At 37.4% G+C, this 16543-nt stretch overlaps 1 protein-coding gene and 1 pseudogene across 1 annotated transcript; both read left to right on the top strand.

Moving 5' to 3' along the window:
• Positions 1 to 193: 193 nt before the first annotated feature.
• LOC103407342 (rust resistance kinase Lr10-like) lies at positions 194 to 3925 on the top strand. The gene is made up of 4 exons (XM_070812620.1): positions 194 to 269; positions 1370 to 2062; positions 2317 to 2352; positions 2835 to 3925. Exons 1-4 carry the CDS (start codon positions 194 to 196, stop codon positions 3875 to 3877), a joined length of 1848 nt encoding a protein of 615 aa, XP_070668721.1. The 3' UTR covers positions 3878 to 3925.
• Positions 3926 to 5869: 1944 nt separating this feature from the next.
• Positions 5870 to 11831, top strand: LOC103407343 (pentatricopeptide repeat-containing protein At5g01110-like; annotated as a pseudogene).
• Positions 11832 to 16543: the final 4712 nt, after the last annotated feature.

Genomic DNA, 16543 nt, shown 5'->3' with positions numbered 1-16543 from the left:
TGATGTATAAATAGCACATCCCGTTTTAAAATTACAGATATCTTTATATTATTGGACCACGTCAGTGGTCCGTACACTTGATCCTGATAGGTTAGGACCCAAGTATTATTCAATTTACTCACTCTTAAGTGGCCCAATAAGTATTATCCCCGGTGGGTACACTTGTGGCCCAATTAGTAAACTCCCGATAGGCATGGAGATGGTCGCCGGAGAAGGTGAAGGGTTGGGCTGGGCAAGGAAAGAAGATGGGAAGAAGAGTGGGTTCTCAGGTACAAAATGTGTTTGGTGACAGAGATAGAAAAATATTAGAAGAGAGTTAAAATGCTAGGTGTTTTAAATTTATTGGCCATGTAAGATGGTCAGTAAATTAGGTACTTTCCTGGGAAGATCCAAGTATTATCCTTTCCCTTTGTTAAAAAGAAAAAAAAAATTATATATATATATATATATAATTTTTTTTCCCATAACACTCTTTTCTTTTTCTGCCTTTTTTTTTAATTTTTAAAGGCCAGAAATGTACATATACATGTGTACGTAGGAGAAGAAAAATCGTGTGTAAAAATCACTTACCTTTTTTCTTTTATTGAATGAAAAAAAAAACTTTAATAAATAGTTTTTCAACACAACAACCATAGTTATCGCAAAAACTTTAAGAATACATTAAAGACTTATGCAAAACACAAGTCTCATCAATACTAATTCCAACAACAACAACAACCAAGGCTAAACTAAAGAGAACAAATTTGCACAACCAAACTATATTGACAACTCCAAATTCTAGAAGGGTAATGTTAGGAAGATTAAATTTATAGAATAAATTTTGTAAACTGAATGACATGGAAGCTGATAATTGGATTATTACTAAAGTGTTAATCTACCTAGTATTACTCAATGTAGAATGACCAATATTGAAGCCACACGACCACAGAACCCAGCTCATCTAACTCGGAATAACATGTATAATAATGGGTTGATCTGGCCCATCTGGGGAAGAAACAGTTTCCAGCATTCCAGTTTCACGTTACGGCGAGTAACAGTTGCATAAAAGCGACTAAAAGTTTTTATTTGATAACGATGGTAATAACCCATACGCAAATCACGACCAAGTCCTTCAAATTGAAGTTAAAAACAAAATTGGGTGGAAGATTCAAAAAATTTAGAAAACCGTTTTTGGGGGTAGGAAATGGAACGAAGGGGTGAATATAAAAAGAGATTATTATTTATTACCCAAAACATAGGGGACTTCTGCAATCCCATATCTTATATACAATCATATATATGAATTACCTAGATACCAAACTTCTACAATCAATATTCTCATCGGGTAGAATGCTTCTGATCAATTTCTTGTGCTGGTTTCTCATGATAGCAGATGCTGGATTTGTAAGCACAGTGTATGGCGACAGAGTAGTCCCTGAAAACTGCAAAGTAAGTTACTGTGAACACCACGGTCCAGCCATCCGATTCCCATTTCGACTTAAAGGACAGCCATTCTCGTGCGGTTACCATGGCTTTGATCTATCATGCACCACCGACGGCCGAACCGTGCTTGAGATGCCATCCTCATCTAACAAGCTCATCGTTGAAACGATTAACTACGCATCTCAAGAAATCGGAGTATATTTCCAAAATGATTGCCTGCCGAAAGATATTTTCAAATTCAACTTATCTTCCTCGACCTTTCAATTTGTGCATGGACCGTTTAATACTAATTATACTTTATTCAGTTGTCCGTCACCATTACTTGAAACGGACGTATATTGTCGTATTGAACTGTGCCCTTACGGCGTTGACAATCCTGAAAACCAAACTAACTACTATGCTGTCGACGGCCAGTGTTCCATTGATGACATGAACCTAGTGTCTTGTACCAAGCTGCGTGATTACAAATCAATTCCACAAATTTCATCAGTGGGAGCATTCAACCTTATGATGCTGCAGTGGTCCAAACCATCATGTGGACGTTGCGAAGAGATGGGCAAGACTTGCAGACTGAAAAGAACTATTGGTCAATATAATTTCACAGATAATCAGACTGCAGAAACTGAATGCGTGAGCGAAGGTATCCTTTAATCTCCCATTTAACTTGACTTGTTGCAGTACTTTGCCGGCAAATATTTCCCTCCTTTTCACATTGACAAGGTTTTAATTAGCTAGTTTGTGCAGATAATATATACAACAAATTTGGACTCAAAGAATATATTCGAACTTTTTATATTAAATGAAAACAAAGATTTATGCAAACAATTCTTCAAGTATTTTATTCTTTTGATAACAAAAGTACTAATTATTGACTTAATTAACCTGCTTTTACAGATAGTACCCGTGGAAGGACAAGCTTAGAGATATCTGGTAAGTTGTTCACATAAGCACTATTTTTACAAGATTGAATTTGAAGTTTTGAACTGCTAATAGTTAGGTTAATTTTTGCACACTTGTGTGATCCATAATCATAAATCTTAGATGGAGAGCTAAATCCAAGACGGTTTGGATTATTGAAACTCATGCCAGTATGTTATATTTTAGGGTCCTAGTCGGAACTTGCTTCAATGGGCACCAATTTTCATCATTTGTTTTTCAAGTTTTGGATCCCATCCTTGAAAGGGTTCTTCTTTTAAGGTACAAGAAAACCTTATGAGTTCAAAACTCAGTGCCAGCATCCCGATAAAAGACACGTTAAATTCCGCACAAAAGTACCCTATATATGTATAAGTATTAATATAAATTCAGTTCTGATTTCTGGGGGCTTTATCAGTTGGAGGCAATTGTGATTTATTTTAATTTAATTTAGAAATGGGTTGGTTCTTAACGCAGAGTTTCTTCTGTATCCGCAGGTATTTTCACATTTTCTGTGGTTGTAACAGTCGTGGGGACTCTCATTTACCGTGTTTATAGCTCCAACAAAATAGAGAAAACAAATCAGTTGAGGATTGAAAGATTTTTGGACGATTACATAGCACACAAGCCAAGTAGATATTCCTACGCTGATATTAAAAGGATAACAAATCAATTCAATGAAAAGTTAGGTCAAGGAGCCTATGGAACAGTGTACAAAGGACAGCTTTCCTCCGACTTACTTGTAGCTGTGAAAATCCTCAACAATTCTAATGAAAAAGGAGAAGATTTTATAAATGAAGTCGGAACAATGGGTCGAGTCCACCATGTCAATGTGGTTCGCTTGGTTGGTTTTTGTGCTGATGGGTACACAACAGCTCTTGTGTATGAATATCTACCACATGGTTCACTACAGAATATCTTATCATCAGCAGATAGTAAAAGCGCTTTCCTTGGTTGGGATAAGTTGCATGAGATTGCTTTAGGTATAGCCAAAGGAATTGAATATCTTCATCAAGGGTGTGACCTCCGAATCCTCCATTTCGATATCAAACCACACAACATTTTGCTAGACCAGAATTTCACCCCAAAAGTTTCCGATTTTGGTCTCGCCAAGTTGTGCTCTAGAGATCAAAGCGCAGTATCCATGACTACCATCAGAGGGACCATTGGCTACATTGCGCCCGAAGTGTTTTCTAGGAACTTTGGAAACGTGTCCTACAAGTCAGATGTCTATAGCTTTGGAATGTTGCTGCTGGAAATGGTCGGGGGAAGAAAAAACTTTAAGTTCATGGAAGAGGACTCCACCAGCAGCGAAGTCTACTTCCCAGAATGGATTTATAACCTTTTAGAACAAGGGGACGACCTACGGATTCACATTGAGGACGGAGGAGATGCTGAAACTGCAAAGAAGCTAGCTATTGTGGGTCTATGGTGCGTCCAATGGCACCCAATAGATCGCCCTTCCATGAAAGTTGTTATTCAAATGTTAGAAGGAGAGGGTGACAATCTACCCGTACCTGCTAATCCTTTCCGAAACTGACTGAATACAACTATATTCTCTATGCAAGTCGTTCAAGTGTTGTACTAGTCATAAAATTTGCTATGAGAGGTCAAGTGCTATCATATTAAGATAGTTAAAAATTACGTTTATCTTATTTCATTGGATCTTTTTATATTTTTTGTAATATGGGGTTTATCTGTTCCAAGGAGTTTAGTTTTTGTGTTACATATGCCGTCTTCTTCTTTTTAGCTTCTTAGGTCATTTTCAATGGAGAGGACTAAAGATTCAAAAGTAAAAAAAAAGCTTAATTTGTCCAAAAATTCACCTTCAACTGATGATTATGTAATTATATGCAGCCCACAATGTCATTATTTGGCCAAAAAAGCATCAGGCTCTTAGCCTCTTTTTGGGGGCCCAACTCCTTAGTTGCAACATTTAATTTAAATTCAACGGCTAGATTTGACACATCAAAATGTAGCCAATAAATTTAAAGTATAAACTTAAAACTAATAAGTTATTGAGGGACTATGTTTAGCTCTTTCAATTGGAGATGGTATATGAATATGACCTAATATTGTTCATTTAAAAATAATTTTTTACAAGACTATAATTTTGGATGGAGTTATATTTAACATTTTCCGTTGGAGATGACCTTACAACCAATTTTTTCTCCTTTTCTCCCTTTTAATTTCTTTTACTTTTTTAGTTAATATTAAAGTATTTTCTAAACTAATTCTCTAGTAATTTTTTTGTTAAAATTAGAAAATAATAATAATGATTGAAGATGCTCTACCTAAAATATCCATTACAAATTTCTCGTACTGTTGCAGATTTTCTATGATAGTTTATTTTTTACAATAAATCTAGCTCCTTGGTCAAACCATGCAATAACAGTTTAGATCACAGATATCTAATTCCAAAATCAAGTCAATGTGGGTTGAGTGTTATACAGATGAAGGAATCACTATCAACATGTCACAGTCGGAGCAACGGTCTACTACTAATCACATTGATATTTCTAATTTTATTATTTACCCATTCCAACAAGGTGTTAGATTTGATCTCAAAAGACCGCGATACAATTAATAGTAAAACCATTGACCATACGTTGTAATTTTTTTTTTTTTTTTTTTTAAGTAGCAGACGTGAGATTGCGCATTCTCCAACAATCACATCTAGAGCAAAGCAATTTTGATTATTCAATGTAAAAACAGAAAATTATTACCTTCGACTAGACATGAATGAGATTGCTGTTTTTTCAACTACAAGTTATATGTGTTTTCGTATCACATCTCAATACGTAATGTGACCTCAATGGCAATTTCGATGAAATGTATAACAAAACTTTTGTTTTGGTAAGGGGGTTGAAATTCAATGTTATCATTGATAATTTAATGAGAATAAGTTTCATGAAAGTTTAACTGATGATGACCTAGCTAGAAAGGAAATAGCTAACAAACATAAGATGGAGACATGATATTTGAACTGAATTTTTAAATGCATGTCTGATAGTATTAGCAATCTTTTTTCTGAAGGTGATAGTATACAGCAACGTTTGAATCGGCTCCAATGACGCATGCTTGATCAAGAAATTCTAACTCGCAGCGAGCATATCCATTGAATATTTAGAATAGATATAGTTATAAAGTTTATTATAATTTAGTCAACTTAACCAAATTATTAATTCGTATTATTCCACAATGAACACTTGACAGAATAAATAACAAATTATATTAATGTGAAATAATATACGTATTTTTATTATTGAGATTTTATAATATTTTTCGAAAATTTATTTTAATTTGTTGGAATTTAGATTTTAATCTAACTAGTTACGAAGTTTGAAGTTTGGAAAATAATTATTTAAAATTTGTAGACCTTTCAAGGTCACAATTTATATTTTTGAATATAGCTCGATCTCATGAATGGGTAGGTTCAAACCGTTCGTGAAACGGAGTTATAACAATGAAGTTATTAACGTTTAAAGTCAATGATATTTTTATAATTTTAACCTAATCTAGAAGGCTCCAGATGGCTGGAGCATTTATCTGTGATGCCACTTATGTGGCTGAGATGGAAAGGAAAGGAGAGAAAATGAGGGGGCGGATGAATCAGAAGGAGGAGGAAAGGTTGAGTACCCAATCAGGAGGGAGATCACGGAGAGAAATGAGGGAAGTGAGAAGCACTAAACCGAACCTTTTCCCCTTTGGCCCCTGCACCCCGACCCGACCTGCGCCCCTGCTGCCAATTCCAATGGGTTTTCAGTCCAATTTCCGGTGTTTTACGACCTCCCACCACCTACAAACACCATTACATCTCTCCTCCCTAGTTGATCGCCCAAAAATTCAATGCAATTTAGGCCGTTTCATGTTGTACGGTGTCGACAACATCGTGGGATTCTTGGTGACAACTTTTGAGAAGCACTAAACTCGGACCTTTTTCCCTTTGAACCGTACACCCCGACCCGACCCGCGCCCCTGCTGCCAATTCTGACGGGTTTTTCAGTCCAATTTCCGGTGTTTTATGACCTCCCACCACCTACAAACACCATTACACCTCTCTTCCCTAGTTGATCACCCAAAAATTCGATGCAATTCAAGCCGTTTCATGGTGTATGGCGGCGACAGCGCCGTGGGATTGTTGGTGACAACTTTTGGTGGTATTAGAGCTTAGGTATTAGGTCCAAGTGCCTATACTTGTGGATGTTGGAAATGATGTTATGGGATTGGAATTGTCGCATTGGTGGTTAGTGAATGATATTGGAAATTTTGAGGCATGAGTTGAGTTTGGTACATATCCCGGAAGCAAGGTATGTTAGATTTATGTGTATTTGATGATGTCACGTGTCGGTCCTGGACATATGTCGGGATTAGGACGTGACAATTAAATGGCTCTACTTTTCACTAAGGTCGTTTGTTATAAAACTCAACACCTACAAAGCTGTACATGTGATTAAGTTAGGAAAATATCAATGTGATTAATAATGAGTCACTAGCCTTACATCTTGAATTGGTATCCAGCAAATTCTCCTCAATCCGGCCCAAGCTAACGACAATTTTTATGACAATCTACCGCTACTTGAGAGAAAGAAACAAAATAAAAGGCTACTAATGTGAAATTGGTTGCACATGTGGCCCACAAAGACAGGCGCTATTGAGGAGGAGCGTTGAATAATACAATCTTATATCAGAAATTTCAAAAAATAAATGACAACTTATATTAAATGATTTTATTCCTGATTACATTGAGTATGAAGTCTTGATTATCATCACAGAGAAATTTATTTATTAACTTTTTTTTTTCTTCCATGCTTAGCTAATGAAGTTTGAGTTACATGAAACTTACTATTATATTTGTTAGGCAGGGAATTATTGAAGTTTTCTAGTATTAACTTATCTATTATTATTTTTCATTATTTAAACAATGCGAAAGAGACATACAGTAGTAGTTGGTATATCAGTTTGTTATTTAATAATAACTTGTACTAGTAAATCAAGCTTAATGAATGTATTATGAAATTGCCGTCCAAATTTATGTTATCGCATTTTTTTTTATCTGAAACTTATTCATTGATGGATTCGACATTTATACAAGTAATATTCTTATAAAAATGAACTAGTAGTTTTGATTGTTTACTGTGGGATCATGATTTTTCAGAGCCAGAGTAAGACGGATTGGAAGACGTCTACCTTAGTAGTCCAGCCATAGACTCAACACCCTCCATTGTAGAGCTGATAAACGGTTCAGTGATGCCACAATCATCTTGTTTTGGAATCAGCGGGCGAAGTCCATCGACTTCATTGAAATAAACCATGCTTGTTCCATAAGATTCAAGAACCCAATCCAGTATGGAATCATCAGGTTTTCTATAATCTTGGATTCCTTACCATCTAAGGATTGACATGCACCGCAAGTAAATACACTCCTAAGAGGATTCAATATCTACTTCCTAGATATCCTCTGGGATTCTTCTGGTTTAATAAGGATTTTACTATCCTAAAAGGTCCTCTCCTCTATTTGTCTAAATACACCCTAAAAATGGCATGTTTGGTAACGCTATCTTTGCACACTTATTCTCTTACCCACTACTTGAGTCCTAATATTGCTTACTGACTTGACGTCGGATAACCTTTAGCCATCACACAGACACACACCCCTTCGGTCTCTAGCTTGCCTTTCAGTCGTTTGTTCTTTTACAAGTTAACGAGCTTAAGCATCTCCAGCACACACGACGACACACATATTTGGTTTCAACAACTGGTACTTTCATTGAGAGTTGAACTCAAGAACTTCTCGACCAAATCATTTTACCACTATTATGGCTACATTAACACAACCACAATGTAATTATGCCGCCTCCTATGCACGGCACCACATCTGTTGACGAGGATGATCCTCCGATAGACCTCGGTTCAATTAATAGTAAAACCATTCCCTATAAGTTTTATTTTATTTTCTCTCTAAATTTCAGAAGTAAGATTGAGCATTCTTCAACGATCACATCTAGAGCAAAGAAATTTTGATTATTCAATGTAAAAAAAAGAAAATTATTACCTTCAACTTGACATGAGTGACATTGCTGTTTTTTCAACTACAATTTATATGTGTTTTAGTATCACATCTCAATACGTATTGTGACCTCAATGGCAATTTCGATGAAATGTATAACAAAACTTTTGTTTTGGTAAGGGGGTTGAAATTCAATGTTATCATTGATAATTTAATGAGAATAAGTTTCATGAAAGTTTAACTGATGATGACCTAGCTAGAAAGGAAATAGCTAACAAACATAAGATGGAGACATGATATTTGAACTGAATTTTTATATGCATGTCTGATAGTAATAGAAATCTATTTTCTGAAGGTGATAGTATATAGCAACGTTTGAATCGGCTCCAATGACGCATGCTTGATCAAGAAATTCTAACCCGCAGGAAGCATATCCATTGAATGTTTAGAATATATTAGTTATAAAGTTGATTACAATTCAGTCAACTTGACCAAATTATTAATTCGTATTAATTCACAACGAACACTTGGCAGAATAAATAACAAATTATATTAAATGTCTCCCCTTTTCACTAAGGTTGATTGTGATAAAACTGAACGCCTGCAAAGTTGTACATGTGATTATGTTAGGAAAATATGGGTGTGATTAATAATGAGCCACTAGGCTTATATCTTGAATTGTATCAAGCGGGTTCTTCTCGATCCGGCCCAACCTAACGACAATTTCATGACAATCTTGTGCTACTTGAGAAAAAGTGAGTGTTGGTTGCACATGTGGCCCATAAAAGACAGGTTCTATTGAGGAGTGTTGATAAATGCAATCCTATATTAGAGATTTCAGAGAATAAGTGAGTGATGAAGATAAAAGATGATTATTTTAGATGAAAGATAACATACCGTCAGGATAATGTCATCACTATATCCACCCATCTTAGAATAAAATTAATAACAAACAAAATTATAGTTTCAAACATGCAAACCCATTGGCTAATTTTGAGAATGTAGGTCCGAGAACCCGCACAACCTTCACAAAACCAACGAACACTCACTCTTTCACTCTCATAGACCTCATTGTTTAGCATATTGTCCATCAAATGACCTGGAACTTGGTCTTAAAAGTATGCAATCACAAGAACCCTGTAGTAGTACAAGCCATCAGCTTCTTTATCAGATTCTCTTTTGGTGGAAAAGATTTTATTAGGTCTGAAGCAAGGTAACCTCACCTCTTTGCGCAGCTTTCTGTTTCGGTTAAACCCGTCTCTTATTGTTGTTGTTCTTTCTTGCTGCCGTGAAAATTTGCAACTGGGTCTGAAGTTTATTGATTTGATTCTGTTAAATAGTCCTGATTTTAAGCATTCATCACTGTCTTTGAGTGCAATGATTCACATGTTGGTGCGTGGTCGAACAGCGTCGGATGCACAAGCTCTGATTCTTAGAATGGTTAGAAAGAGTGGCATTTCGTGTGTTGAAGTAGCAGACTCTTTGGTTTCAACTTATAGCAGTTGCGGCTCAAGTTCTTTGGTCTTTGATATGTTTGTTAGAACTTATGTGCAGGCTAAGAAGTTGAGAGAAGGATTTGAGGCGTTTCAGCTGTTTAGAAGCAAGGGAGTTTGTGTTTTGATAAATGCTTGCAATAGTCCTCTTGGCGGGCTTGTGAAGGTCGGGTGGATTGATTTGGCATGGGTCGTATATGGGGAAGTTGTTAGCAGTGGGATTCAGTTAAATGTTTATACACCGAATATAATGGTCAATGCCTTATGCAAAGCTCGCAAAATTGATAGCGTTAAATTCTTCTTATCAGATAGGGAAGAGAAGGGGTTGTTTTCAGATATTGTGACATATAATACACTAATCAATGCATATTGTCGTGAAGGGCTTCCTGAAGAAGCTTTTCAGTTAAAAAACTCTATGTCTTCTAAGGGGTTGAAACCTGAGCTTTTCACGTACAATGCTATCATAAATGGCTTATGTAAAGTAGGAAATTATGTGAGAGCAAAGGAACTTTTGTATGAAATGTTGCAAGGTGGTTGAATCCTGATACTACTATGTATAATCCAATGCTTGTTGAGAGCTGTAGAAAAGATGATATTTTAGAGGCTGAGGAAATCTTCCATGAAATGTCACATAGGTGTTGTTCCTGATATAGTTAGTTTCAGTTCACTTATTGGGTTTTTTTCGAGGAATAAAAATATTGATCGTGCATTAGTATATTTTTGAGATATGAAAGGGGCAGGCTTGGTTCCGGATAATGTGATCTACACTATCCTTATAGATGGATATTGTAGAAAGGGAATGGTGTTAGAGGTTTTGAAGTTGCATGATGAAATGCTTGAGCAAGGTTGTGCTATTGATGTGGTAACGTTCAATACAATTTTAAATGGACTGTGTTGGGAGAAGATGCTTTCTGACGCAGATGAGTTTTTTCAATGAAATGGTGGAAAGGGGTGTCATTCCTGGTTTTTATACTTTCACAACACTCATTCATGGTTATTGCAAGCATGGGAATATGACCAAATCTCTCAATCTGTTTGATGCAATGACAAAAAGAAATATTAAGCCTGATATAGTCACATACAACACATTGTTTGATGGCTTCTGCAAACTAGGTGGAATGGATAAAGCTAAGGAGTTATGGGGTGACATGGTTTCAAGAAGGATACTACCCAACCACATTTCATATGGCATTCTAATTAATGGATTTTGTAGCATGGGGAACGTGCATGAGGCGTTGAGTTTATGGGACCAGATGATTGAAGAAGGTATCAAACCCCACTCTAGTTACATGTAACGCTGTCATTAAAGGTTATTGCCGCTCTGGTGACACAACAAAGGCGGATGAGTTCTTATAGTCAAAATGATTTCAAGAGGAATTCTTCCCGACAGTATTACTGACTACACTTTGATTAATGGTTATGTAAAAGAAGAGAATCTGGACAAAGCTTTTTCCTCAGTTAAGGAGATGGAAAAGCAAGGGATATTATCGGATCAGTTTACATACAATATTTCTAAATGGGTTCTGTTGGCAAGGTAGAATGCACGAAGTTGAGCTAGTATTGCGGAAGATGATTGAGAAAGGTGTAAAACCTGATAGATCCACTTATACGTCAATGATAAATGGACATGTGACCAAGGATAATTTGAAGGAGGCATTTCGGTTCCATGATGAAATGCTTCAAAGGGGATTTGTGCCTGATGATGAATTCTAGTTTGCTCTTAGCAGCTGAAGGTGGGATTTTCTGTTAATTCTCATTGCACTCTTCATTTTAATTAGCTACTACTAAAAGTTGTGATCTAATGATCTTATGTTTATATCTACTGATCTATTCTTGGGTTTCATTACTTCTTAGGTTGTCTTTGGTGCAAGTAATTATCACTACACATGCACCTTGTGCAGCAATGCATTGACAAACTCCTACTCCAAGTCCATGGTCTGATTTTCAATCTTTAACTGGCAGTGTCCCTTGGATTTTTTTATGACATTTATGTACCAGTACATCTTTTGCCATCTCCATCCATCTCTGAACCTGAGGACCGCCCCTTCCATGTCTTCCTTGATGGATTCTTGTTCATATGTTCATTGTTTGAATTACTGTTGAATATGTGGTTTTGGTATACTGTGGAATACAGGAACATCGTCATTTGGATAGGGAAGTGTCCTGATGCAGATGATCTTGCTCTTGAGTGGACAGATGAGGTTCATATCTTTACGGTTTAATTTATCCATAGCTACTCAACTTTCTGGTGTCTACGTGCATGCAAACTTTTAGTTCTGAATGGCAGTCAAGATTCCTAGTTCAAAGTGTGAACTATCCACCAATTCCAGTTGAACAGCCAGAAGATGCGAAACCATTTGCTCCTATGGTGGTTACTGTAAGTTTATGCTCTGAACTTTATCATATGACTTACTTTTCAATTTTCCAAAGGCAATTAACAATTGCAAAAATGCTGCTTTGTGAAACTTACTTTTGTTAAAACACGTGCTAATTCCTTCGTAAAGAGTAACTCTAATTTTTATCGTCACAGTGCTCTAAATCTTTGTTCAAATTAACTTGGGGTGTCTTTAGGCAAGTTGATTGCGATGAATTCTATGATCCTCCAAGCAAAGTTTTGTATTTTGTAGGGAACAATTGATTATGATGGTCTGGGCCAGTTAGGTGGCGGGGCAATGCAGAAGATAAGGATGAAGAATCCGAAGATCCTTAAGATTACAGAGGTATAGCAAATGGGAGCTCTAATTGTTGCCTGTTTTTTCGTGATAGTGTTTGAAAGCATGGAGGCAATTTAGTTTGAGCTCGTGAAATTTTCTCTTTAGGTTATATACAAACTACTGTAGATTAAATTAGCTTAAATGGAAGGAGGCCAATTGAGCGGTTTTGGGGGTAATACGATTTATAGGAATTCTTAGTGGATCAGCTTATCTTGGGGGCTTAGAGGTTTTGACCTCCTGCCTCATTTGCAATACCTTCAAGCCTGAAGGTGGTTTCTTTGGTTATATTAGGCCAAAAGTATAAATGCTACATGTAGTTTACAAAGGTGAAATTCGGCCCCTGCGGTTTATGTTCGTTGTTAATTTTAGCCAAATTTCTTTACTAAAAGATGCAAGGGTATATAATTTTGCACTGTGCCCTGCATTTCTAGTCTAGTTTGCCCTATTCACTTGTGTCTAAAATCCCTCTTCTTTTCATAATGAGGCAGTGAGGAGTGTGGTAGCTCAAGTTTCTTTCGACACATGTTTCACTTCTTTTGTGTCTAAAAACTATGTCATTTTTTACAAGCGATATCAAGGGAAGGGAATTGAACACACAACCTTGGATGCAATGCTTAATCCAGCTACAAGTCCCTTGCCACGTTATCTAAACTAAGGCATTGAATATTATAGCAAAAACAATAAATTAGACTTTGAATAAGGGTTGCACTTTTCACTGCTCATGGAGTTAGGATCTGGATTCTGGACAGTCACACAGAAGCACCTCAAATCGAAGACATCACTGATACTGTAATTTGATATCTTAACTTCGTACAAGCTTCTCGGAGAACCATGGGAGCCACTGTGCTATCCCTTCTTTCTCCTCCGTAATAGCACTCACATTATCTGCTCCATATTTCTCCCAGTTCTCTCTTATTCAAGCTGATCGCAATGGCAGCTTCAGCATACAACTTATTCACTGCGACTCTCCAGTCTCTCCTCTCTATGATCCTTTAGAATTAACGCCTTTGCAACGTGTGACTATGCTTTGCGGTGTTCCATTAACCTTGTCAATCGCTTGAACCCAACTTCATCACCTTCAAACTTGCCTAGATCTACAATAGTCTCAGACACGGGTGAATATCTCATGAAAATATCAGTAGGTACACCTCCTCTTGAAATCTTAGGCGCTGCAGATACAGGTAGTGATCTTACATGGACGCAATGCATACCCTGCATCAATTGTTACAAGCAGAAAGCGCCAACTTTCGATCCAAAGAATTCTAAAACTTACACACAAGTTCCTCGGAACTCAAGCCAATGCAAATTTGTGACCGGAACTTCTTCTCCTCCTGACACAGCTGAAGTTTGTAATTACACAGTTTCTTACGGAGGCAGATCCTACAGCAAGGAAGTTTTAGACCCACAGAAAGTGTCACATTTAACTCCACTGCTGGGCAACCAGTTTCATTCCCACAAATGATATTTGGTTGTGGACAAGACAATGGAGGCCTCTTTAACAGAAATGGATCAGGCACGGTTGGGACGTGGACCTGTGTCCCCCATCTCGCAGATGAGTTCTTCAATCGACGGGAAATTTTCCTACTGCCTTGTGCATGCCTTTTCAGGATTCAACTCATCAAGCACAATGAGCTACGGCAATGAAGCTGTGGTTTCTGGCGCCACAGCGTTTTCTACCCCATTACTTTCTTCTGGAGGCTCAAAATATTTAGGGGTGTGATATCCACACACCTTTTTTTACTTCTCCCATACCTTTTTGGTTTTCGGCTGTCAGATCGGATGAATTAAAGAAGATCAACGGACAGGAATTAACAAGGGGTGTGTGAAAAGTAAAAAGAGATGTGTGGATAGCACACTCCAATATTTATATTATCTAGGGCTTGAAGCAATGAGTGTCGGGCAGTTCACTGAACCCTTCATTAGCTCCAGCAAAGGGCAATATTATCGTTGATTCAGGTACTACCCTGACATTGTTGCCGGAGGACTTGTACAATAAGCTGGAATTGACAGTGAGCAAGTCCATAAGATTAAGACGTCTGACTGACCCCTCAACGCTTCCTATGCCTCTGCTACAAGACCAAATCGACTATCAAAGCTCCGATAATCACTGCGCATTTCACTGGTGCAGATGTGAAGTTACAAGCTTTCAACACTTTCTTATAAGAGCGTCAATGGATGTTGTTTGCTTTGCTTTCAGACCCATTCGTTGAGAAATCGCGGTCTTTGGCAACATGGCACAAACGAAAGAGACTCTTTTTTAAGCCTATTGATTGCAATAAATATTAATTGGGTCGCATATGTAAGGCGATCTGCTTTAGTCTTTTTATGAATAAATATTAATTCTACCTTGCTAAGTTAATTTGAATTCAAATGCACATCCTGAGATAATAATCAAAGATAGCCACGCCTTGATCAGGTACCTTCTCCTCCTCTTAAAGCTTCTCATATGCAATTGGAAGTGGAACCATTCGATATAAGCTGTGTAATTTGTTTAGTTTCTTATGTAGGATTGCATTCTTCAACATAAGTTATAGATATCGAACTTTGCTCATACACAAATTATATATCCAAAGCTTTTCCATACTAATCGAGAGACGATTTGTGCATAAATTAATCCTTGTACGTGCCAAAGCTAAAAACTGAAAACCAGAAAGCAATCAATGCCATTAAATTCAGGTAGTCTATGAAACACCCCAACCCTCTTTTATATTTAAAAAATGGTTTTAGTCCTTAATTGGTGAGCCTGTGGGGCCCACCTTGTTTTATTTTTTGTGTTTTCCGGTTTCCCACTCTCCTCTCTCAGTTCTCTCTTCTCCCTCACCTCTCCCGCATCTCTCTCTCTCGCAGTTCTGTCTCCCTTACACTCTCTCAGCTCTCTCAGCTCTCCCGTGTATCTCTCTCTCCCTCGACCTTGCATCTCTCTCTCCCCCTGGACTCACTAGAACCGAGTCACCATCAGGAGAGGCTCACCACGAGCCCAGAGACCCTGCCCTGCGAGTTCAACAACACGGAGCAAAGCTCCGGTGAGCATTTTCTTTCTTTTCGTTGAGGTAAATCACAAATCTCTCATTCTCGTTGTTACCTTGATGTTTGGTTGTGATTTAGAAGCTTGAACCTTCCATTTTTACGTAGATTTTGCTTCGGAAATCATTGTGGGTGAGCACACCCATTTTTCGGCGAACCGTGGACTTTGGGAGCTTTTTCCAGTCATCTCCGATCGAGTTACGGTTTTTGGAAGGTATAAATCTTTTCCCCTCATCTTGCTCTTCATTTTCGTACTTAGATCGGGGTCTAGAACCCTCGTTTTCAGGTGACCGGAGCTGTAGCAGCTCGGGCTTTCTTCTTCCGCAAACCTAGGCCTTTCAGGCCGTTTTAAATACCCTCGGGCCTTAGGCCCGTGTTGTCTTAGCCCAAAACCCCCAGCCCCCTTTAGTTTTTAAATTTTGTTCATTTTGTATTTAAAACCCCTAAAGGCTTCGGGCCTTATTTTAAAATGGCCTTGGGCCGGTTTAAACCAAGGGCTTAAAGCCCTGTTTTTTTTATAAGGCTTTAAGGCCTTTGTGCTCGTGTGTGTGTGTGTAATTGTAGTGTGTGTATGTGTTTGGGCTAAAGCCCAAACCCCAATTTTCTCACCCTAATACCCTTTTAACCCAAAAAGCCCTAGGTTCCTAAAACCCATTAAAACGTAAACCCATCCAAACCCAATTCCCTTATTTTATTTAGTTCAACCCAATCTTTTAGAAAATCCTTTTATTTAATTAGTGCATTCTTGTTCTTAGGTAAAATTGCTAGTGGAGAAATTCTATATCCTTATCCGCGCGAATCTTCTGCTAAGGAATATTTGTGAGTGGACCCCTTCTAAAATTACATGATTTTATAATTTAATTGCATAAATGATTAGCATGCCTATGAGTTTTATGATTGGATTTATGTGAAGCTTGTTTACTGAATTTATTGAATTCGTCTCGTGTTTTTGGTGAGGAATTAAT

Source organism: Malus domestica, chromosome 02 (assembly GCF_042453785.1).
Source record: "Malus domestica chromosome 02, GDT2T_hap1".
Taxonomy (NCBI): domain Eukaryota; kingdom Viridiplantae; phylum Streptophyta; class Magnoliopsida; order Rosales; family Rosaceae; genus Malus; species Malus domestica.
Note: the sequence above shows the minus strand (reverse complement) of the source record. Positions and strands in the feature narration are given on the sequence as shown.

Coding starts and splice junctions, on each gene's coding strand:
- LOC103407342 (XM_070812620.1), top strand. CDS start 194: ATGGAGATGGTCGCCGGAGAAGGTGAAGGGTTGGGCTGGGCAAGGAAA. Junction 270..1,369: donor GAAGAAGAGTGGGTTCTCAG/GTACAAAATGTG, acceptor TTCTCATGATAG/CAGATGCTGGATTTGTAAGC. Junction 2,353..2,834: donor GACAAGCTTAGAGATATCTG/GTAAGTTGTTCA, acceptor CTGTATCCGCAG/GTATTTTCACATTTTCTGTG.